Raw genomic sequence first — 25,314 nt, forward strand, 5'->3', positions numbered from 1 at the left:
TATTAAAGCATTTATGGTGTTTACAAGAAGGGACAGAATATCATCTTCTTGTAATGGAATGCCATTTGCAATTGCCCACTGTTGCGTAGTAGGTTAAGTTATATCAATTAGACAAACAATCCATTGATTGCATGACCATTACCTGGAAGTCCTAATTGTGAATGATAATGAGTTGCCCCTGTGTATGGGTCAAGTATTCCCCTACTCTCATTATTAGAACCACAGACCAGACATAGCAGCAGTAGGTACTATTTTGTACATCTCTAGTATGGTGTAGTGTTTAAATTCTTAAATTAGATATATATAGAGAACCAAAAACTTTTAAAAGGCAACAATTGAAACAGAAATTACATTAGATAAAACCATAAAAAGACCATTAGCTGGGGCATTTTCTATCCCTTTCACTTTTTCTTCTTTCCTTTCAATGTTGAACAATGGCAATAAATAACTGACTCACCATTGAGTCTATCATTTGTCTAGAAACACGTCTAAAAATATTTTCATTTTTCTCATTTCTTAACTCTCATGTTGCCTAACTTTCTCTATCAAAAGAAAACAAGAAAAGGGTATTTTTAGCTTCAGTATTATAGAATATTTGACCGTTTATTATTACGTATATGTTTTAGCTAACATTGGTCTTCACTTATTTTCAGTGCAGCTTCTCTTTAAATGTGTTATTTCACTAAGCTTTCTCAGATATAGTAACACTTCCCTTTTTCATCTATTTATGCTGAGAAGTTAAACCAACCTGTATGATCCTATATCATAAAACATGTTGAGTAAAGATTTTTTTTTCTAAATATATCAAAAATTATTGTTTATTTAACAAAATAGTTGTTAGTTTGTCATTACTTGGCCAAGTATGGGCATTTTTGTCCTCGTTTCCTTACATATATTGGACTTTGATTGACAGTGTCCAAAGACTTTCATTTCTATATTGACACTTTTCCTAGATTAGTCTGTCAACTGGGCTAGATGTAATACACAAAATTACATATATTATAATTCCGTAACTAAGACACATTTGCAGGGTGGCTAGGAAAAATTATTATACATGTTTTACCCACTCAAAATGAAAAATTTGACAAATGTACCCAAAGTTTTTAGGCCATCAAATAAGATAACTTAGTTATAAAACTTTGGATACCACTGCAATTTCATTCCATTCTCCCCTACTTTCCTAAAAAAAAATCATAAGTAATGCTTGAGGTTTTCTTTTTTTCATTCATTGCGTTATAGAATAAGGGAAGAAAGAACAGTAAAATACACGTCTTTAACCTTTAGTATTTTTTTATTCTTTAGTTGTTTTAACCTTAATAAACCTTTCTTTGTTTTTAACTCATTATATTTTGTTTGTATCAAATATACTGGTACTTGCTTACATGTGGTAGACTGGAGCACCGAAACCCCCCCCCCCCCCCGCTTAGTTTTGACAAAAATCAAAAATAAGGGGGGGGGGGGGTAGTTTTTTAATGTCTGGAAAATGGCAAGGAGGAAAAAAGCAAGGCAAGGCAAAGACTTAACCCCCCCCTTAATTTTGAAGAAAATCAAAAATAAGGGGGGGGGTAGTTTTTTCACTGTACAACACGCCAGAAAGTTGGGGACCCCCATGAAAACACTTCTGATATATTCTCCTTAAGACTACCTGTTCAGGGATACATCAATTACTAAAATCAGTCAATAAATAAGGAAATTATGCTCCAAAACATGAATATCCCTGTTATAAGGTTTACCCTCTGGTATACTGGATTTACTTGATTTACCTCACTCAACTTTCTGGCGTGTTGTACAGTGAAAAACTACCCCCCCCTTATTTTTGATTTTCTTCAAAATTAAGGGGGGGGGGTTAAGTCTTTGCCTTGCCTTGCTTTTTTCCTCCTTGCCGTTTTCCAGACATTAAAAAACTACCCCCCCCCCCTCCCTTATTTTTGATTTTTGTCAAAACTAAGCGGGGGGGGGGGGGGGGTTTTCGGTGCTCCGGTCTTCACATGTAAGCAAGCACCAATATACTTTTTTGGAAGCCAGTACAGCAATATATCTATATTGTACAAAAATTTGTAATCATATTATGATGTAGCTAAGACTACAGAAAATGTGTCTGAAAATAACACACACAAAAATACATGTATGGAGGGGACAATGGACTATAAACTATATTTGAACACCATCTCTCAGAAATATTGATTGGTTGGTATGAGCTACCAGTGTCTGAACTTTTCCATCAATAATTTTAATATACACTAGCGGCTTCGCCCCTAGCCTCTAGGGGCTTTGCCCCAAAAGATGACAACAAAAAAAAATTCAAAAAAAAAAAAATAAGAAGAACTAAAGAAATCTTCTACAAAAAAAATTTTCTACAAAAGATTTCTACAAAAGAATTCTTCTAAAAAAAAAAAAAAAAAAAAAAAAAAAAAAAAAAAAATGGGGGGGATTTTTTTTGTTTTTGGGGGGGTTGGGGGTGTCCCACCCCCCAAGAAAATAGCTTAAAACCACCACAGGACCAATAGGTATATACCCTGAAGAGTAGAATCCAATCGGTTCAGCGGTTACCGAGATCTTAAGGGACAGACAGACAGACAGACAGACAGACGGACAGACATCAAGCTACTTTGAATTATAGATAATAAGAATAATTCTACTATCACGTAAGATCCAGTGTATTTGTTGGTTTGAAAACTTAAAAGTTAGTTAATGATTTAAATTTGACCTTACTAACTAAATATTTTAAAACTATACTATTAAAAAACAATTTATTCCTTGTTTTTTTAATAAACTTTTATTCTTTTCATATTTTACATTAATTATCTTAATCGTAGTTTTTGATTTTGATTTTTGATTTGTTGAGCTTCTTTGGTACTTGCTTACATGTGGTAGACTGGAGCACCGAAACTCCCCCCCCCCCCCCGCTTAGTTTTGACAAAAATCAAAAATAAGGGGGGGGGGGGGAAGTTTTATAATGTCTGGAAAACGGCAAGGAGGAAAAAAGCAAGGCAAGGCAAAGACTTCACCCCCCCTTAATTTTGAAGAAAATCAAAAATAAGGGGGGGGGGTAGTTTTTTCACTGTACAACACGCCAGAAAGTTGAGTGAGGTAAATCAAGTAAATCCAGTATGCCAGAGGGGAAACCTTATTACGAGATATTCATGTTTTGGGGCATAATTTCCTTATTTATTGACTGATTTTAGTAATTGATGTATCCCTGAACAGGTAGTCTTGTTCAGGGATACATCAATTACTAAAATCAGTCAATAAATAAGGAAATTATGCTCCAAAACATGAATATCCCTGTTATAAGGTTTCCCCTCTGGTATACTGGATTTACTTGATTTACCTCACTCAAATTTCTGGCGTGTTGTACAGTGAAAAAACTACCCCCCCCCCCCTTATTTTTGATTTTCTTCAAAATTAAGGGGGGGGGTTAATTCTTTGCCTTGCCGTGCTTTTTTCCTCCTTGCCGTTTTCCAGACATTAGAAAACTACCCTCCCCCCCCCCCCTTATTTTTGATTTTTGTCAAAACTAAGCGGGGGGGGGGGGGGTTCGGTGCTCCGGTCTTCACATGTAAGCAAGCACCTCTTCTTTTTATGGATTATCCTTGTTTTATTTACATGTATTAGTTGCATTAATTGATTTAACCTTGATATTTAATCCAGATGGATAAATGAATAATTATCCCAGACCAATGGATTTATAATTACTTGGATATTACACCTAATTATCATGTACTCTAATAAAGTGAAACCTTTAGCGGGCTAAAATAGCTATTCAACCCCGCATCCTTACTTAACCCCGCCCCCTCCCCACCTTCTAGATGAACAAACTGACCAATAATTAAGTCGACTATTTTTCTCCTGTCATAACATCCACGTATATTCTACAACCATTCCTAGTCCAAATGATAATCTATTAATGAAAGTTAAACATAACACAATCAGGAGAGTTCCCCCTTAACCATTATTGGACCACAAAAACCCTCTCCATAGCTTTTTTTAGTGGGTATGTTGCTTTCCCTTAAATACTTTTTTAAGGGTCAAGCTGTATATTAGTTATATTAATTGAAATAATCTTGCAGGTGCTCTAACCATACAGGGGTACCCAATACTTAATATAAACAAACTTTACTTGCTCGAAGTAATAAACAAACTAACAAAAAAACTTTGGGGGGGGGGGATGGTCAGTGATCAATAGACATTTTGTGATAAGAAAATTATTTACATTTCAATATTTCATATCTCATTTTTAACATAAGTGTTTATAATTATGAATTTTCATATTTTATAAGTAAAACCATAAAATTTATGAACATTTATTTCCAAATTTTTATCCTTTTTCGCCATTCTTTATTGAACCTTTACCTATAATTTATTTTTTCCCTTCGTTATCCTATCTAATATGATTATAGTGAAACTTTTCAGCACTTGAAGTAAATATGAAAATAGGACTATCAAGCGAATAAAATTCTAAAAATGCACCGCTAAATTTTTACCATTAATTAGTCACTTAAACTGAAGAAACCTATTTTATGATTTTTTATATGATTAAGCGGTGCATTTTAATTATTTAAGTTGTTTGATAATGTTAGTTTTCAATTTCCTGCAAGTTTTTTAAAAATTCGCTTTATTTATAATATTTTGATCCCATCTATTTAATATTTGTTACTATTGCTAAAAAGATAAATTGTAAAATAAGAAATTTTAAGAATTTTAAATAAATTCTACTAATCATTGATATATTTCAAGTATGGCTTCAGATCATTATCTGCTGGATAAGAACCGGTACTGTAAAATAAATATTGTATTGTATTGTAGACAATTTAAAAAAAAATATAGAAAAATTATAAAATTCAACCCAAATATGTTGGCTCGGGCTTTCGGCCCCTCGGAGACTACAAAACTGTTATCGATTCCATAATTTGAGATTTAATATTCACAGAAAACTGTCTATAATACGATATATATAACTATCATATATTTAGATTTTTTGGGCAGTTATAATAATAATGATAATTTTTGAGATTCATGATTGTATAGTTTTTAAGAGTATTACACATTTTATTTAATTGGCAGAAAAGTAAGAGAAAAAAATTTTTGTTTGGATCAAACATCAAATTTTAATATATAAATGAAACTTTAGACTCCGATTATATGATTTTTTTTCTGTTGGCTATTGCCAAAGAAAGAAAAAATAAATCTTCAAAATACATATCCCTATAATATAAAAAAAAATCTCTGAACTGAGAGAGAAAAATACTCCAGAATAAAAAAAAAACAATTTTGAATGTTAAAACTGATTGTTACTATGTGCTCAGATTTGACAAATTTCCTTTGGATACTCAACGATGCAAGTTCCAGGTATGTCAAATTTTATGAGGCAAATAGCAGAACGTAAAAACTTATCTATCAATAATTCAAATCCGATAACAGCTTTTTACCACCTAAGTTACGTGGAAGTGGCAATTTAAAATCAAATCTTATAATCGGTTGTATGTATTGCCAATACAAGCAAATAAGCAAACTTTTTCCTTCTTTTTTATTCAAATTTATTTTAGCTTGTAACCGCTGTGTTACTTTGAACATAAATGATAAAATCTAAATAAAAATATTGAAGGTCGGGTCCTATTCGTATGCGGACACCAAGATGAAGTTCGAGACCCTCTCTGCTCAATATCAGAAGAATGGAAGAAATACAATTGCCCTGGATTATGATATTAGTAAGTTTTAACTTTTTTTAAGGGGGAGTAATTTAAGATTTTCTTTGTCTGTCCATCAGTGTGTTCGGTTTTTTCTGTTGCTATTTAGGATAGACGGCTAAAACTGTTTTGCGGTTATTACCTATACCAACGAGTATTTATAATACCTTAACTATGATAAGACTTTTTAACGAAGCTTTCTATATTGTCTTTATAAAAGGGGATAAATCTATAAACTTTTGGCCAGATTATGTCATAATAGAATAATGGAGCATAGGCGTCCAAGGGGGGGGGGGGGTAATGGGCCATTTGGCACCCCCAAAATTTTGTGAACAATACCCCCCCCCCAAAAAAAATTACCCCTACCTTGGGGGTGCCGTAGGCACCCCCAACGATTTTGGGGGGGGGGGTATTTACCCCCACCAAACCATTTTGGGGGGGTAAATACTCCCCCCAAAATAGAAAATCTCTAACAAAAAAAATTTTTGCGCGCTTCGCGCGCATTTTTAATACTAAATTTTTTATAAAATTTAGATTACCCCCCCCAAAAATTTCACCCCGGGGGTAAATTTTGGGGGGGGTAAACAAATTTTACCCCTGCCAACAGATTTCAGGGGGGGTAATTACCCCCCCCAAGCAAATTTTACCCCCGGGGTAAAAATTTTGGGAGGGTAAAAAAAATTTGCGGCGCGCTTCGCGCGCCATTTTACCCCCCCAAAACCAAATTACCCCCCCCTTAAAAAAATTTTACCCCCCCCAAAATAAAAAGCTTGGACGCCCCTAAATGGGCTATTCTAATACGACGGCATTCGGCCAAAAGTTTTTATTTTTATTTTTATTTAATGGAACAAAATCACACATTTTTTGTAATTTCAGCAATAGAGCCTTTAGCAGATCAGGACATGATCCTTGACTACGGGAGTCTCGGCAACTTCTCACTCGCCGGCTTTGAAATGGTTCTCACCAGATATGTCTCTACATACATCATTACTTATTACCTCCCTTCAGGTAGGAGATAGATAGATAATTACAAGAAAATTAGATAGATAGATAGAGGTACACCGACATACTAGGGGGGACAAACAAACAAGAGGGACAATCCCACTTGGAGACAAACCCTTTAGGGGACAAACTGATTAAGGACAAACATACTAGGTATAAAAATCCTTTGGGGGGGGCATCTCTTAAGTAAAAGGCCATGCACATAAATCTATAATCCATTGTATATTCCCCTAAAGGCCCAAAGAATAGATAGATGGTTTATTTGGTAAATGGAATTTCCCTATCTCCCTTATTTTTTTACCAGGGACGTTCAAGCTTTTTCTTTCGAGGGGGTAAAAGGAAGGCTATCAGAAGTTTGAGGGGAGTAATCTTGTGTGTTTATTTTTAAATTGAATGGGGAAAATTAGGCGTTTCAACGTTTACCCCAAATCTTGTGCGTTTATGTTTTGGATACAAATTTATATTTTTTGCCTCTTATTTTTAAAAGCGAAGCTTTTCTATAATTAGGGTCCGTCCGTCCGTCCGTACGTCCGTCCGTCCGTACGTCCGTCCGAGATAGATAGCTTTTATTCGTTAATTTAGGCATGTTAGAATTGTCCTATCGATTTCAAACTTTGCATGATGATTCCTGTAGTAGTTGGGTACGATTTAGAAAGCGTAGCAACTCTATAATCATTACCAGAATGTCCGTACGTCCATTTTAAACATGTTGATTTTTCTACTTTTTTAACAACAAATTTTCAAGTGTTTTAATTATCCGTTTGATCTGATTTTTGATATATTGATTCCTGGGACAACAAAGAACAATATTATAAGCGAAGCAACTCTATAATAAAGTCCAAAAATGTAAGTATGTCCATAAACATTATCCTGTTTTTAAGCAGTTTTTCAACAAATTTACCTACAATTTTGATTCGACATGTATACATTTATGTTCCGATTTTTCAGTTCAGATACTATACAAGTTTTAATGTCCGTTTGTCCTACCGTTTCAGTGCTTCGCTTTTATGGATGTTGTCATCCTTGTTATTTATAGAAAAACATGAATGTTTCTTTAGGCTAAAAGGCTTTTGATAAATTGGTCAAATCTGTAATATGAAAATAATTTCTCAAAATTGGCCCAAAAAGTTTTGAATCCGTCCTGGACCAATACTAGATTTTCATTGAAAAAATTAAACTTACTGTCTAGAGGTTTATAAAATTTTATTTGATGTTCTTATATTTTTATACCTCATGTTAAGTATATATTGGATTTAAAAATAAGTATATAGTAAAGATATTTTGTAAATAAAAATAAATGGTTACTGATACTAATATTTACTTTTTATTGCCCTTAAATAAACAAAAAATATATTACTTACATATATATATAATATCTAGATGAGATATATATGGGGTGTATATAACTAAATAGAGTGCTTTTCCAAATGTAATTTTGATGTTTAGAGTAAATAGGAAAATATGGTGTTAACTCAATCATACAAAGAAATTGTAATTCAGGTTTTGAATAAATTGATCCATTCTTTGATACAAAGTAGAACGATGTTTTTCTGTCTGCCTATCTTTTCGTCTGAAGCTTAAGATCTTGGTAACCGCTGAACCGATTGAGATCCACTCTTGAGGGAATATAATTACTGGTCCTACGGTGGTTTTAGGCTATTTTCTTGGAGGGTTTTCAATGGAACCGATTGAGTTTTCCACTTTAGGAAATCTTTACGTATGTTCAGGGAGGTTTTAAGCTATTTTATTATTATATATAATTCACGGTATGGTTTTAGCCTATTTTTTCTGCCACCACCTATCTAAAAAAAGCTAAACTTATCTTGTTTTGTTAAAACACTTGATATATCACTTTAACCTAGCTTATCCCAAGAGAGAAACATCTTTTAAGCTTTTAAAATGTTAAAATACAAAATAAGACATTTTTACGTCATATTAGTTGTTATGAAACAATTTCAACTTTTGGCTTGACTTAAATTGAAAGGATTTTTTAAAGGACTATGCCCATTTTTTTATGTTAGTACTAATAGATCTTAGTAACAGCTGGATATATTAGTTTTAAATTGATTTGGTGTTATTTTATTTTTGTTAATAAAAATAATTTTGTGTCGTGCACAGATTTATGCCAGGGAGTTGTATTTTTTGAAAGGATGAAAAAAGAGTAAGGCAGTCTTTACCAATTTCAATTTTATGGGTTTGTTGACACCCCGGCCCCATTTACCTCCTTCCTCACGCTCAACTTTCTATAAACTGTAAACTCACAGCATTTTATTATTATTAAATTTATTATTTAATTGGACTTTTAATTAACCTTTAAAATGCTTTACACTTGTGTATTATTAAAAAGATGCATCTCATGGTAATTTAGTTTATAATTTATTAGATTATACCTACAGTTACATAGGATAATTTAAAATAATTGGGTTATTTATGGAGATAAATTAACCCCTTACAGTCGGTCCCTTGCCGCACCTTAATCAGTCGGGGGGGGGGGGGGGGGGGGTGCGTTCAACGCCCCCCCATGTTATCTCAGTTCCTATTAGGGCTAGAGGGCTAAAATTTTTGTGTAAGTCTCCTGTGTTATGATGAATTTCCGACCTTAAGTAAGTCAAGGTCAATTTTCGCTTCCTTCACCCTTTTATTTAACAACCTTTGTTTTTAGGTCCTTTTTTACTTAAGAATTTCTAACGGCTGTAATTTTTTTATTTTTGAAGCTAGAATAAAATTTTTTTTGCAGAAAATGTTAATCTTTATGTAAATTTTATATTTCAAATATCAAAGTATAAATTTCAGCGGCCGCAGCTGTACTTGGCAGCTGCCAGCCGCCGCAGTCGGCGGTCGGCGGAAAAACGGCGGCGGATCTTTATGAAATTTTAATACGTTATGTAGACATGTAAGAAAAGCTTAAGTTTAAAATTTGAAGTCTCTAATAAGAGATATAAGTTTTCCGGAATTTTAATGTAGGGAGTAGATTTGAAATCTGCATCAAATTTTAAGGATTTTTTATAAAATTCGTTTTTTGTAAAATTCTTTATCTAAAAGCGGAAATACGTTTTAAGTTAATTAATTTTGACCAATAGGATAGGTGGATTTTAAACTACCTGCGCTCTAATTGGTTGAATGATGTACGACATCCAATCAGAGCGCAGATTTTTTAAATCCACCAATCACGGATGCCAAAATTAATTAACTTAATTTGTATTTCCGCTTTTAGATAAAGAATTACCTATACAAAAAACGAATTTTATAAAAAATCCTTAAAATTTGATGCAGATTTCAAATCTACTCCCTACATTACAATTCCGGAAAACTTATATCTCTTAGTCTCTAAGTCAAAAATTGCGGCCACAGGAGCCATTTAAAGATTTCTGGAGACCTGGAGGATTAGGACCTGCAGGATCATACCTGGAACCTGAAATTGACTTGAACACCTGTATTTATTATGAGGATGTACTACTAGAGGATATTTTAGTATTTTGGTAAGATAAAATGCTTTTTTTAAGTCAAAAAAATATTTTTGCTCTTTACCTGGATGACCCTGCCAGGTTTGCTGGCATCCTGTGCCCGCCAGGATGGAGATATTCAAAAAATTCCAACTCTCGGTTATGTGTCATACCCAAACTTAAAAAGTCACGCAGTTTGGGCTCTTTATCTTTTACACACAGAAAATGAGATAGAAAAAACCGGATGGGGGGGCGTTCAACGCCCCCCCCCCCGACCGTTAAGGGTTAAGGAAGAAATACAGAAAAACATACCCAAAAAACAAATAGATAAAGGGAGGGGATATTTGGCTGTAAATTGTACTAGTACTCAAACACTTTCTTGTTTTCATTCGAATCCAGTGGATAGGAACCGGTTCTCATCCATACGAAAAAACTGGCATCGTATTATATCCAACTTTCTACGAATATAAAAATGTACAATCTTAAGATAAAAACTAGTTTTTTTGCCCGTGCCTTATAATTGTACATTCTATATCCGCGGAAAGCTGTTTATAATACGATGCGAGAAATTACTATTCTCGTATTCTTTAGCTCATTTGTTGGAACAAATTAAGAGTGTTTAAACCTTTCCATCAATAATTCTAATCTACAGAATTTATCATAATTAAATTTGTACATCAAATTAATTTTAAAAAAAGAAAGATAAGCTAGAAAATCATTTACATACATAGATTATTAGTTCTGCTTTGGTCATTGTAAATAAAAAATAAGTTAATTTCTACTAATCTTATGTGATATTTGTACATATTATTTGTAAACATTAGTGTTTACACTGGGTAAGCTATTTACATATATTCATATAGGGCGTTGATATTTACAGTATAATAAAAATCATTATTGAACCAATTAAAAACATTTAAGAAAGATTTTTTAATGAATATTATCTAATACTATTGTAGTTTACAAATAAACAAAAAGACATTGTTGTGCTCATTTTTTTATTATTGTGTTTAATAAAATTTATGTTTTATTTTCAGGATTATTTGTGATAGTTTCTTGGATTTCTTTCCTAATTCCTATGGACGTGATACCTGGGCGTATGGCTCTACTAGTCACTCTCTTCCTTGTCCTTGTCAATATTTTCAATACGGTAAGACAATAGATCTATCATTACTTGGATGTTGCACCAGATTTTCATGTATTCTGATAAAGTGATACTTGCAGATTGCTGAAGTAACGATACCCCCTATCCATCCCCTTTACCACATCCCTTCCTCTCCTACTGGACTGACCAATAAATGAGATCATTAGATAGCTAAATTGGCGACAAATTTCCCCCTTTTCAATGTATCCAGATATATCCTATGTCCATAGGTAAGACTTTTAAAAGGCCCAATGAACACTGAACCACTCCCACCTTATATTTAAAAATTAAAAATATAAGGGGTATTTCCTTATGAGTAACCCCTGAGTAAGGGACTTTAACCCTGCTGTTTTCGAATGGGCATTCTTGGGAGAAACTACTGACATAATACCCAAAGCTAAAACTGCTTTATCCCATAAACAGGCAAACAATCGTATAACTGATGGCTAGGTTTAAAGATGATTTTGACTGAAATTTTTAAAAAGAAAATTACCAAAAAAACTAATATTAAAAACACCAAACATGGTCATTTTACGTTTAAGTGTTTGACAGGGGTGGGGGGGGGGGGGTATGCCCTACCTATATAGAAGTTAAGCTGTATAAATATTACATAGTTACATAAAAGATTTTACACAAAATAACAAGTGACATTTGTTTATTGAACAGAACGCAGGTTTTTGCTAGTCTAGGCAAATAAAAATAAAAAACAAATATTTCAATACAAGTTATTTATAACTATTTCGTAATTGTACATTAAACAAGCAAGGATAGGTATGCTTTAGGAAGAAAGAAAACTATATTGTGTCATTCGTAAAAGTGTTAAAATACTGTAATCAATAAAGAAATGCCACATATTAAACAGAACTGTATCGAAGAAATAGAAGGCAAAAATCCTCTTTATTATGTAACTAGCGGCTATAAATCCCCCCTCCCCAGAAGCCTCTAGGTGCACCTAAGTTTTTAAATTTGTATTTGCATTTTTTTCTAGGTGCAATTTCTCTCTGGAAGGATGGATATAACCTCCCCAAAAATATCATAAACCTTCTTTGGATCTATAAGAATCTTTTCTGTAAAGGAGAACCATATCGGTTCAGCGGTAAGCGAGATCCTTTGACAGAGACAAAAAAGCTTATTACTTTATATAATGAGACATAAACTCGTGCTTATGTAATAAAGAAAAGGGCCTTAATTTGATTGCATGACTATTTTATAAAGGTCCTAATTGTGTGGGCTTCACCTGTCAAAATGCTTTCTAAAAACATATATGACAAATATTTTGTTTAGGTGACTACGAACACCCCAAAGGCTGAGGGTTTAACCGCCATAGAAGCTTGGATGCTTGCCTGTATACTATTTGTATTTGGAGCACTCATAGAGTAAGTTTTATCTATTCATTTATCTATCTATCTATCTAGTTGTCTAGTTGTCTATGTCTATCCATTATTATTTTGTGTATATTATTTGTATTTGGAGTATTATTCGCGCGTCTGCCGCCTGTAAGGCTCAGGAAAATTCACCTATTACCATTTGAAATACCAGCTGGAATTCTACGTAAACCTGTTCCAAATATGGCAATCTCTGTTTTCAAACAAAATTTCAAGCATTCAAACGAGTTTAAATTTGAGTTTTAGATGTGGAGCCCTGATTATTAGAGTATATATTATCTATCTATTATATATGTTTGTCTGTATATTATTTTTATTGGAGTACGCATACACTGAGTTATATCTAATATCCATCCATCTATAGATCTATCAATTTAAAGACAATACTTTTGTATCAGCAGTAGTCAAAATAATATTGAAAAGAAAGTAGATAATTAGGGATACTAATCTTCTTATAAGGCGAACTCCAACTATTACAATACAGTTATAGTTATATATAATTATATGTATTAGAATATATGTTATCACAGATTAAAACAAAATAGAATAATTACCATATTCTTTTATAAAAGCAATATGATGTCTTTGAGTCACATGTCTATCTGTTTGAGTACTGAAGGATCTTGATAACAGCAGGATCGTTATTTTTTTTTTTAATTATAATGTTAGGTGGAGGGTTGATTCCGCCTCCTCTTTTATCTCAAGTTCTCCCAGGTGCTCTAGTAGCATTAAACTTAAATGTTATATTAATAGAAATGATTTTATATGGAATTGAGAGTTCCATAAATATGTACATTAGAATTTTATATTATAAGTATAAGAAAGTTGGTATTATGAAAAGAAAATGAAGTAGCGGGTTTTGTCTTATTTTCACTGTAGCTTTTCTCCTATTTCTAGCCCCTTCGAGGGTTCTATTTCCTAACCCTGCAGTGCAATCATTAACATTTACCTAATTTAAAAGTTAATGTGAAAATACAACAAAGCTTGCTACTTCATTTTCTTTCAATGATCCAAAAATTGTTTGATATATTAGGAAATTTTATACTGTATTAGTCTGCAAGGTTGAAATTACAATTACTTTTCACTTTGTTTGAACAACTAAATCATGTCCAAACATTTTAGAAAGCTTTTTCTATCTCTTTATGGCATTAAAATTCACAAATCTAGTATTCTTGAAATCAACTACATTTACAATGATTTTTAATACTCAATAACATATGTTTATTTAAATTAAATGTCAATGATAAAAATGTCAAATAAGATGATTTTAGTAAGCCTGTCATCTTTAAGTTGACAACATGACTGTTCTATCACTATACCATCTTATTTTTATTATCATACATTTAATATCTTCAAACGAAGGAAAAATCAACTCTTGCGGCTGTGCTCCTGTAAAATATACAAATAGAATCATTAATGGATTTAAAGTTAAGCCACGCAGTCTCAAATATCAAGTGTATCTATACGTTTTTACAAACCATAATTCTGCATATACATGTGGTGGATCTATTTTGAATGAAAGATACATTCTTACTGCTGCTCACTGTGTAGTTAATGATAGGAAAAATATATTCGATGCTAATTCAGTTCATGTTTTTATTGGTCTTCATAATACATGTAGCCAAAAAGAACTTGATCAATGCAGAATTAAAGTGAAGAAGTTAATTGTACACAATGATTATGATTCAATTTCAACAAGGCATGGAATTATTCCTGTAAATGACATAGCTCTGATAAAAACTTCTTCAAAAATAAAGTTTAACAAAAGAATTCAACCAGCTTGTCTTCCAACATCATCAACGCTTGATTACACAGATAAAACAGGAATTAACTTTAATCCATTTTTCATAGTGTATTATTTTCTGAGTCTTGTAAAATTTTTAGTAGTATATTTAAGCTTGTAAAAGATTCACTAAAACCTCAACAATCATTAGTTAATTTGTCCTGATATTTTTCTAATAAACCCTTTATTTTATCTATTACTTTCAATCTTTGCATGTTCATGAACCAGTAACACAACTATTGTTTAGAATCATAAAGGAAATAATAGAAGAGAACATATAAGATCTAGAAAGGTAGAAAAAAAATTTTATATCCTTTTAACAGTTAAAAGTAAATGAAGGCCTTGCATCTGGATGGGGGAGAATTGTTTCAAATGATGAAGGTGGGAGCTGTGAACTTAAAGCCACCAATTTGAACATTTTGAACGGAAAAACACCACTATGTTTGAGAAGTATGGCACCTTATGGTCAAGTAGATAAAACTAAAATGTGTGCTTTTTCTCCAAATACCGGTACTTGCCAGGTATACATTGATTTCTTACAAGAAACATTTTATAAACATCTTGATTTTAATGTTCTAAACCTTCTATAGGGTGACAGTGGTGGGCCATTGACTGTAGATGAAAATGGTCATTATGTTGTTGTTGGAATAACTAGCTATGGTTTTGGTTGTGGATATGAAGATCCAGATGTTTTTACAAGAGTTACAGCATACCTTGATTGGATTAGAGAAATCATAAAAGATGGTGAATGCAAACTTCCTGCTTAAGATATTTTGTTCCTCTTTTATGTTGCCATTGATTCAATTAATAAATATTTCAAATGATTGCTTTTACAAAAAGCTTAAACTTTTAAACTTCAAAAGAAAGGTTTAAAATTCACCTTTTTAATTTAAATCAAGAATATTGATTACTATATTACTTTATTCATTAGAATGAGGTCATTATAATATTTTTTTAAAATAAAACATAAATTTATTGATAAATTAAAAGTTTTATCAGTTAATAAAAAGGTAAAATAAAAAGTGCAATAGTTTATAAGAGTTTAGTTGTATAAGTGTTGAAGTTAGTGAATTAATTGCAATGTTGTGAGCCACAACTATGTTTATTTAAGTAATTGTATAGTGCTCAACTTAATAATAGATTCTAAGTAAAGAAAATTGTTTGAATAATTGCAAATTTATGGTGCCTGTCAGAAAATTTGCAACTGTCTTAGAATTTAATATATCACAAAAAGTATTATAATCACACAAATCTGTTGATAATAATTTATCTTACTTGTTTAAGACATGTGTAATATTCTATAAATATTATTCTTTGGCTTATTGTTAATTATGACTATAGAATTGGGAATACCTATATACTTTTATGTAATTCCATTTGGTTACTTAATACAAGATACTGGGGCCATTTTTCGGATGGGGTAATAGAGGGAGGGGGGGGGGGGGGTACAAAAGAGATTGCACCTGGGGCCCACTTAAGTTTGCACCTCAGGTGTGGCTAATATTAGTGTGTCATCCTATTAAAGAGGAAAGATGGGGTGCTAAATGGGTGTTACGCATTTTAGTGTTGCTACTATGTAACAATTATTAACGCGTAGCATTAGCGTAAAAGGTAGCGTGTCTGCAGTCGGAGAGGTGTCGGGTAAGAGATATAAGTCTTCCGGAATTTTAATGTAGGGAGTAGATTTGAAATCTGCATCAAATTTTAAGGATTTTTTATAAAATTCGTTTTTTGTAAAATTCTTTATCTAAAAGCGGAAATACATTTTAAGTTAATTAATTTTGACCAATAGGATGGGTGGATTTTAAACTACCTGCGCTCTAATTGGTTGAATGATGTACGACATCCAATCAGAGCGCAGATTTTTTAAATCCACCAATCACGGATGCCAAAATTAATTAACTTAATTTGTATTTCCGCTTTTAGATAAAGAATTATACAAAAAACGAATTTTATAAAAAATCCTTGAAATTTGATGCAGATTTCAAATCTACTCCCTACATTACAATTCCGGAAAACTTATATCTCTTAGTGTCGGGTTCGAATCTGGACCAAACCGCAACGCACTAGAGACATTATATATTGTACCATCAGCTGTTATGTCTGGCACGTGACACTAATAGTAAGTGTAAGGGGAATGCTTTGGCATGTAGACAGGCGCAACACATTACCCTGCACAGTTAGGACTAAAAGGTCTTTTAGAGTATCCCATCTCATTACAAGTAGATGGTGCTTGGTGAGGGTTCTCAAGAAGCTCACTTGAAATCGTAGGAGAATCCAGCCCCTATCCTCCAAAAATGTAATAAAATCAAATGATAGCCTCAGCCCTTTAATTGGTTTAGATAACATAAACATTTTTGTAGCTATAAATCATATGTTATGTACCAAAACTTATTCTTTTAATATTACGCAGTTTTCATAAATGTCTTAAACATTTAATTTCTGATAAAGTGGGGCCACCCAGTTGAGAGTTTAACCTTATCTAACCTGAACTATAATAATAAACCAACAAACAACCCCCCTTACTTTTCAACATATTTTAATATAAGGGATATGATTTTTTACTAGACTATGCATTTTGGGTGAAACCGACGGACCTTTCTTCAATTTGTGGTCATTATTCCAATAGAACCTGGTCTTAATTATAGAAAAGTATTAATCTCTACCGGTACGAAAAGAATGAAGATTGCTTGCATAAGAGACCCCTTTTCTAGATATTAAAGGGTGAGCAAAAAAAAATGCGTACCTTTTTAAAATTGAAATTGCGCGGCTTGTGTTAATAGTAGAAAAATACTACGCATACCGTTAGAACCGCTAAGAAGTCTATTTTTAGGAAATATAAAAACGATTCCTGTGCTACGCATAGTTTAGGAGCTACGTGTTCAAATGTCCCAACTGACCTAAAACTTGGCTTGCGAGTAAATTTTGAGACATTTTACCATCTGGCTCCTAGATTATTTGTAGAACAGGAACCGTTTTTATATTTCCAAAAAATTCAGTTCATAGCGGTTCTAACGGTATGCGTAACATTTTTCTACTATTAACACAAGCTGCGCAATTTGAAATTTAAAAATGTAGGCATCTTTTTTTGCAAAAAATCTTCTCAAATTTGTAGTTATATTTTAAAATTTACTCGCAAGTCAAGTTTTACATCAGTTGGGACATTTAAACATGTAGCTCCTAAACTATGCGTAGCACAGGAATCGTTCTTATATTTCCAAAAAAAAAACTTCTTAGCGGTTCTAACAGTATGCGTAACATTTTTCTACTTTTAACACAAGCCGCGCAATTTCAATTTTAAAAAGGTACGCATTTTTTTTTGCTCACCCTTTAAATGATAAATAAAAATATTTCTGTTTGTTTTAAGATAAAATAACTGTCAAATTTAGCAAGCGGGAAAGTATGTCGTAATAATCGATATATTATTACTTGGAAATTGCAACAGATTTGCATGTACTTTGAAAAAGAAATACTCACAGCTCTGAGGTCCCCTGGCAATATATACACGTATACCATTTCCATTGTAATGTCTGAAATTTGGAAAGGGTTACATAGATTGACTTGTATTGTGATTTTTTTCAGGAAGTAAGGGAGGGGACAGTGGGCAATTAATTCAATTTAAGAGTATTTGCTGAAAGACCTTGAAATCCAGATTAATCCAGAAAATATGGAGGAAATTTTTAAGGGACAGTTAATACAATACAGAAAACAATAAAATAAGAAGAAAGTTCCAAAAAAAAGGCATTCATTTAAAAATTATATTACCAGCACTGACGTAACCATTATGTAATTAATAACTAGAAAAATCTCCCATTCAACCCATAGCCCCATAACCCAAAATTTAATTGGATTCTTAGATTGTTTATTAAACAAATATCACAATAAAATTTTTATCTATTAAATGATATTTTCTGGAGAGAAAAAAATTGTTAAAACCAGCCACATCATAACAAATTAAGTTTATTGATACTTGTCTGCAATATTCAAAACTAACAAACGAGTTAGCGGCATTTTGTGCGCTAGTACCCAAAGTCAGTCAGAAACTGCTAAATTCTTGCACATTCTCTTTAAGAGACTAATTATGTTGCTATACATGTTGACCATTGAAATTCAATAGACAGAGATCTTAAAGGATAAGACAATTGACGATAAATGAAATATTTTGAATTTGATAAGATATAGAAACAAAAATGGTGGGAATATTTTGGTATTAAAATATTTTTTATTAGATAATGCACCAAAAAAAACTTGTTTATGTTTTGTAAAATTTTGCAACAGACAACGAATTTTACTTTTAATATTTTTTTTTGAAAATTTTGAGAATTCTATTTTTGTTGTTTATAAAGAAAATCTGTTTTTGCATTTGTTTTACAATTTTTCCTTTTTTCAGTCTAGGTTTTCATTTTCAAATTTTGGTTATGCAATTTTATTGAAACAGGGATAATCGTGTCCAAAAATAATAATAAGCTTAAATAGTTTTGTTCTAAATAAAACAAACAAGTAATAACCAGTGAAAACTTCTGAAATACATCATAAAAATGCGTTGAATTACATATAATTTTATAATAACAACTAAAACAAGGATGGCAACATCCATAAGTAGCGAAGCATAAACAATTAAATAAGAATTTAGATATTACTTGACAAAAAAATGTATATTAGGAAAAAATCACGAAACCTTTTCAACATTTGTTTTTAATTTCTTAATATTTATTTATATTTCAGTACTATGACTAACAGACTGACGGTCAAAGTAAATTACATACTGGATGCTCAGAACAACGGGAAATTTAATTTTGATATTTTTAACTGCAAAAATTTTAAAAAAACCGGACCATAAACACCAAAGATATGAAGAAAAATGTGAAAAATATAAAAATAGCCAAAAACCTGCAAAAAGGCAGTCTGACCGCCATTGATGTGTTCTTGAAACGAAAGGAAATTTAATTTTGATATATATAACTGAAAAACTTTGGAAATTGGGCCATAAACACCAAAGGTATGGAGAAAAATGTGAAAAATACAAAATAGCCTTAAACCTGCTTAAAGGCAGTCTGACCGTCATAGTTGTTTTCTTGAAATGACAGGAAATTTAATTTTGATTCTATAACTAAAAAAATTTTGGAAATCGGACCATAAACACCAAAGAAATGGAGAAAAATGTGAAAAATACAAAAATAGCCTAAAACCTGCTAAAAAGCGGTCCTATCGCCATTGATGTTTTATAGTTAATTGTGCTCCTTGATAATGGAAATGTTGTCAAAAAATTTCAGCCTTTTATCATTTATAGGAGCCGAGAAAATCACGTTTCCCCCAAACTAAGACGGACAGACGGACAGACGGACATACGGACAGACGGACAGACGGACAGACGGACAGACGGACATTTCAAATTATAGAGTAGCTTCGCTACTAAAAATGTATGTTTGGTTGCCATAAATCAAGAATAATTTTTTTAAAATATGTTCTTTGAATGTTTAAATATCTTAAATTTAAGTATAGTCCCTTTCGTTGCAACGCCTCTTAAGGTGATTTTCGTCATATTTTCGATAAGTTATTTTAGGTTAGGATAGGTTATGTTAGACCAGGTGATTGTCCCTCGGGTTAGGCAATTGGCCCCGCAGTGTTAGAGCGTCTTTCAGGGGCTAGAAGTGGAAGAAAATCTACTGTGAAAATAAGACGTAACGCCCCTAAGAGGCGTTGTCATGAAAGGGACTCTGCCATTTGATAGAATGACTGATAGACCGACGGACTAAGTAAATTATATACATAATACTTATTGATTTAGGGAATCTTCACAAAAAATATTTAACAGTCTATCTTTAGTAGCCTCTGATAAAATAACATTTCACCCATAGCGTTACGGACTGACGGACGGACAGACAGACAGACAATGTGAAGTAAAGTTGTTTTATAAGTATTTCAGAAATGAGAAAAATGTAAAGAATTTTGCCGAAATTCTCGATAAGAAATAATTAAGATTGATATATAAAGATTTATAGTCCTCACTAGTTGCTCCGCCCCTAAAATCTAGGGAAGAACGAGTGAGAGCAAGAATAGCCTAACCCACCGCCCCCCCCCTGGATATTAATTAAGCCTCCCTCAAAAGTGTTTCCAAGTCAAACCAGTATTTTCAGAGATATTAAGCTTCAGACAAAAAAAAACTTACCACTATGTATAATTGGATAAAACCGGTTCGCAGTCATATTGTAAATTCATGTATAGCATCGTAAAAATCACAAAATCAACATCAGTTTTAATCTCAAAATTTTTATGACACATTAGATTTGTCATTTTTTAGTCCTTTTTTTAAAGTCTAACTAACAAAAATAGTTATTAAAACACGATAATGTTTAAAGACTAGATTTATTACCCTAGATAAGCTGTCAGGCACAATAACCCGTCCAACTTGAAAATTAAATTGTTTATATTTATTCACATATGATTTATGCCGATAATACGAGCGGTGAAATCTCCTTATTTATAGCTGACGTTTTATATAAGGAGGAAATGAAAAAAATAGATGCCTTTATTACGAAAATATGTCAGATTGAGGTCTTATTGGTCCAATTTACTAATAAGAAATCTCGATATTTTACATTTATTTTTTAAGCTATCTATAAATAGAATACTGAACAAAACCTCTTAAATAATTTATTAAGTATTAAGCTAGGGATTAGACCCAACACTTAAGAACAGAATTAATAATGAATATTAGCCCTGGCCCTATATTTCTAGTTTAACCTTGCATCTTGCACGCAAAGTTGAACAACTACAGGCAACAAATCAGGTCCAGACATATTGATACAATGGATATACAATATATATGGATATATTGGCAGGGTAAAAATTAGCGTCAATCGAGGTTGCTAACATAGACCTTATCTATTGGTCAGTTCATTAATCCAGTTGGAGAGGAGGTGATGGGGTAAAGGTTTTGGATGCGGGGTATTGTTATTTCAGCCAGTTGTGAGTTCACTTTATTAGTTGAAAATCTGGTGCAACATCATATCCACGTCATAATATATCGATCATTAATACACAGTGAGGTAAAGCAGACTAAAAAGACATTTTTTTCTCCAAAACACTTAAGAAGTATGTTAAATATGTAATCTTAAAATTTATACAATATTGATATTTGATGAGATCATTTGATTCAATAATGAATATCCATTCGATTGTCTTTATATTTCTTTTATTTTTCTTTGCAAGAGTGTGTGTGTGTGTATTTGATATTGGAATTAGTTTCCAAAGTTGAATGAATAAAATATGAGAAGAAAAGACTGAATCTATTGAGGGCTATGGGCTGCAGTTTAACATTTTTACAAACCGACACAAGGCCATCTTCAAAATAATAGCTTAAATTTTTACACTTTGCAGAAAGTTGCATCATTACAATTAAATTTGATTTAATCCCTTAACCAGCTATAAAATCAACAAAAAAATTAAATCAAAAATTTGTTTTGCTCATAGATATTTCTAAATTTCAATTGTTAAAAAAAATTTTCAAGTTCAGTTTTATTATTCTTAATAATTTCTATAAAAAAATTTGTAAAGTATACTTTTTTTGAACACCTTGCAGTTTTAGTCCTGTGCTGTCCATAATCCTGATTTATCTGCTCAGGATGGTGACTTAGAAAATTGAACCTTTCATCAGCTTATAATTTGCAATCAGTTCATACTAATTTGCTTAATGCACTCAATAAATCAAAAATGATTTTATCTTGAAAGCATAGTTCATATGAATATATATGGGAATTAATTGAATTTAATAAAAATGTTTTTATTGAGGAATAGTTTCTGATAAATACTTAGAACCCAACTTAAGCTTCCTTAGCATCAAAAACAATTCGTTTGATATATTTTTCAGATTGGCTTCCAAACTGATTTATATCCGCTGGATTAGAACTGGTTCTCAGCCATACAGAAAAATCATGTATATAATTGTATTTTAGACAATTTTCCACAATTACTAAAATAAAATATCATTAACAGTTTGTCATCCCAGGCTAACAGAACTGGTTTCAATCTTAATTTTTTCATTTTAATATCCTTGGATTGCTGTCTATAATTTAATACTAGAAATGCCTGGATGTACCATCCAGGTTTAGATAAATTAGTGAAAATTATTGTTTCCTTCTGTTATAATACATTATTGATATTGCATCTTTTAGTTATTCTTTCATAGCTTAGTGGTATGATATGAGAGAATGGGGTATGAAGATCAGTGGTTCAATTCTTGTTGTCAAGATAAACATTTTTTATTTCCTTTAAAAAAAATTGAATTTTTTATTAAATGAATAAAATAAAACTAAAACTAATTTTGAAAAGTCACTTAAAATCTTTAAAAAAGCAATTTAAAAAAAAATGTTGCCAAGCCTCGAACCGGCTTCCTTGGCCCTAAATATTCTAAAGAATATTTATTTTTATGACATTGTAATTAATAAAATAAAACTAATTTTGAAGTCCCTTAATATCTTTAAAAAGGTAATTAAAAAAAAATTATCGCCAAGCCTCGAACCGACTTCCATGGCCCTAAATATTTTAAAGAATACTTTATATGAATTGTTTAAATTAATGGTTTTATTAAAGCTTTCCTCTTTAGCTCAGTGGATAAGTTTTATTGTTAATATTTTATCCAAGCAGTCTGAAGCACCTAAGATCGAAACCACCTCGGGTATTTAAAAAATATTTTTATCTTTATAGAGAGAGAGAAAGAGAAAGAAAGATATTGTTGTGTGGAGGGGGGAGGGGGGGGGGTAATTTTTTCCCAGAACGATTTCTCTTGGGTGGGTGGTGTTACCCTCTTCCAAAATAGTTAGAAACCTTCCCAGAACCTATGATAAGCTACCCTGTAAAGGAGAACCATATGGGTTCAGGGGTTAGTGAGATCCTTTGTCACAAACAAACAGACAGACAAATAAACATTCTGTTACTTTATTATATGGATGATAGCTTTAATAGTTTATTATACATGCGGGCAATGGAACTGGAATTCTTGATAAGTTACGTGGGGGGTTTTGAACCGGCGACCTATAAGCTTTAAGGGATACTTAATATTATAGGAGGAAAGAGAGAGAGAGAGAGAGAGAGAGAGAGAGAGAGAGAGAGAGAGAGAAGAGAGAGAGAGAGAGAGAGAGAGAGAGAGAGAGAGAGAGAAAGAAAGAGAGAGAGAGAGAGAGAGAGAGAGAGAGAGAGAGAGAGAGAGAGAGAGAGAGAAATTCGTAGGTTGCGTAATTTTCAATCATCAGCGACCGTTTAAACGGATATAAAAATCAAAATTTTATAAAGTAACAGGATATTTGTCTGTGTGTTTGTATGTTTGGAGGGTAGGGCGAGTAATATAATAGTTATTTAAAGTATCGTATTATTAACTATTATTATATAACACTGGCTTTAATCTGAAATGATTGTGCATTTTTATATTCATAGAAAACTGGATATAATAAGATGTTAAATATATTTTTCAGTCTGTTATGTTAAACAAAAAAAAAATTTGAAAATTAATGTCCCTGTCTGGAATCGATCTTGGAAAACCATGACCTCAGCCTTACACCGTACCCCTGTGCCACAAAAGCTGCATTAATAACAAACAAAAATTTGTCATATTTTTACAACCCAAAACAAAATTAATAATAAGGATTAATCAACCCTTCTTTTTCTTCCATTGTTCTTTCCTTGAACTTTCCTTGAATATTAATATTTTTCTTCCATTGTCTTTTACCCTACTATTAATCTTTTTCTTTCATTTTCCAATCCCCGACTATTAATCTCTGAATATTATAAGAGGGGATAAAAATTGAAATTATTATAATAGCTAAAACTATTACGCCGATATTAAATTACACCAAATTTTTGTTGTATACTATAAGACATAATTTTTTTATACATTTTCTAATTTTATGTACGATTCTTGGTGTTCTTCATAGCTCAGTGGGAAAGTGGTGGTGTGTGGTTATCATGATCGGGCGTTCAATTCCCGGATTTGATTTTTTTTTTTTTCAGTTCGTTTCCTTGTCTACCTTACGAAAAACAAATTTAAAAAAATAGCTTTTTGATATTTTAAGTGACTGTTATTACAATGTAAATAAGTAAACTTTTACCAAATATTACTTATTATATCAGAGAGTGAAAATGATATTTAGTGTTTGGGTAGTTTCGAACTGACAACCTTCCGACTTGAATCGAACAAAAAAATATTTGAATTAGTCTTAGTTAAAGATTATCACGAAACCTCCGTACCTAAAAATTTGTATTTTGTAGATTTGTAATTTTTTTTTTAATTTGATTCTTTAGGTTATATTTAGCTTTTTTTTGTTCAAAAACTTGTCTAAATTTTTTAATCTTCAAAATACATATACCCCAATTATCAATAAACCTCGATACTCAAAGAGAGTATATCACGAAACCTCCGTACCTAAAAATTTGTATTTGGAGGTTTCGTGAATAAAACTTCGAGGTTTCGTGAATCATACTATTTTTACTACCTTATCTATTTTTACTTCCAATCTTTGAAGTTGCATATAGCTTATTTATAGAATGTGTGACTTCTTATCTGGCTAACCCAGGTTCGAATCCCGTCCGAGAGGGCCACCGATTTTGTAAATGTTAAAAATTGGAAGATTTCATTAAATAAAAGTTGTCGCAAATATAGGTATTAAATAATAAATAATTATTGTATTTTTGATGCAATATAGTTAAATTAGGTTGTAGGTTTATTAATAAATTTATTCATGTGTTTGATAATGTTTAAATTTTACAAGATATTTCTATACAATTTTATAACACAGTTTAAGAACTTCAAAGTTTACCTACCAAACTTTTACTTGTACTATCATCTTAAATTTATATGTTTTCACACAAATATTTT

General features: G+C 31.8%; 2 protein-coding genes across 8 annotated transcripts in view; both read left to right on the forward strand.

Moving 5' to 3' along the window:
• The window catches only part of LOC145311943 (glycine receptor subunit alpha-2-like), a 52,966-nt gene that overhangs the window by 22,695 nt on the left and 4,957 nt on the right, over positions 1-25,314 (forward strand). For all 7 annotated transcript variants that reach the window (XM_080151007.1, XM_080151008.1, XM_080151006.1 and 4 more), the window contains 5 exons: positions 5,305-5,349; positions 5,606-5,708; positions 6,564-6,695; positions 11,170-11,282; positions 12,561-12,652. In XM_080151007.1, the coding sequence (XP_080007133.1) occupies positions 5,305-5,349; positions 5,606-5,708; positions 6,564-6,695; positions 11,170-11,282; positions 12,561-12,652 (485 nt within the window). The remainder of the gene's footprint in view (positions 1-5,304; positions 5,350-5,605; positions 5,709-6,563; positions 6,696-11,169; positions 11,283-12,560; positions 12,653-25,314) is intronic.
• LOC145311944 (tryptase-2-like) lies at positions 14,738-15,266 on the forward strand. The gene is made up of 2 exons (XM_080151014.1): positions 14,738-14,965; positions 15,035-15,266. The coding sequence occupies exons 1-2, from the start codon at positions 14,897-14,899 to the stop codon at positions 15,209-15,211; spliced, it is 246 nt and encodes an 81-aa protein (XP_080007140.1). The 5' UTR covers positions 14,738-14,896; the 3' UTR covers positions 15,212-15,266.

This window comes from Acartia tonsa, chromosome 2 (assembly GCF_053477335.1).
Source record: "Acartia tonsa isolate MP-2025a chromosome 2, ASM5347733v1, whole genome shotgun sequence".
In the NCBI taxonomy this organism is placed as follows: Eukaryota; Metazoa; Arthropoda; class Copepoda; order Calanoida; family Acartiidae; genus Acartia; species Acartia tonsa.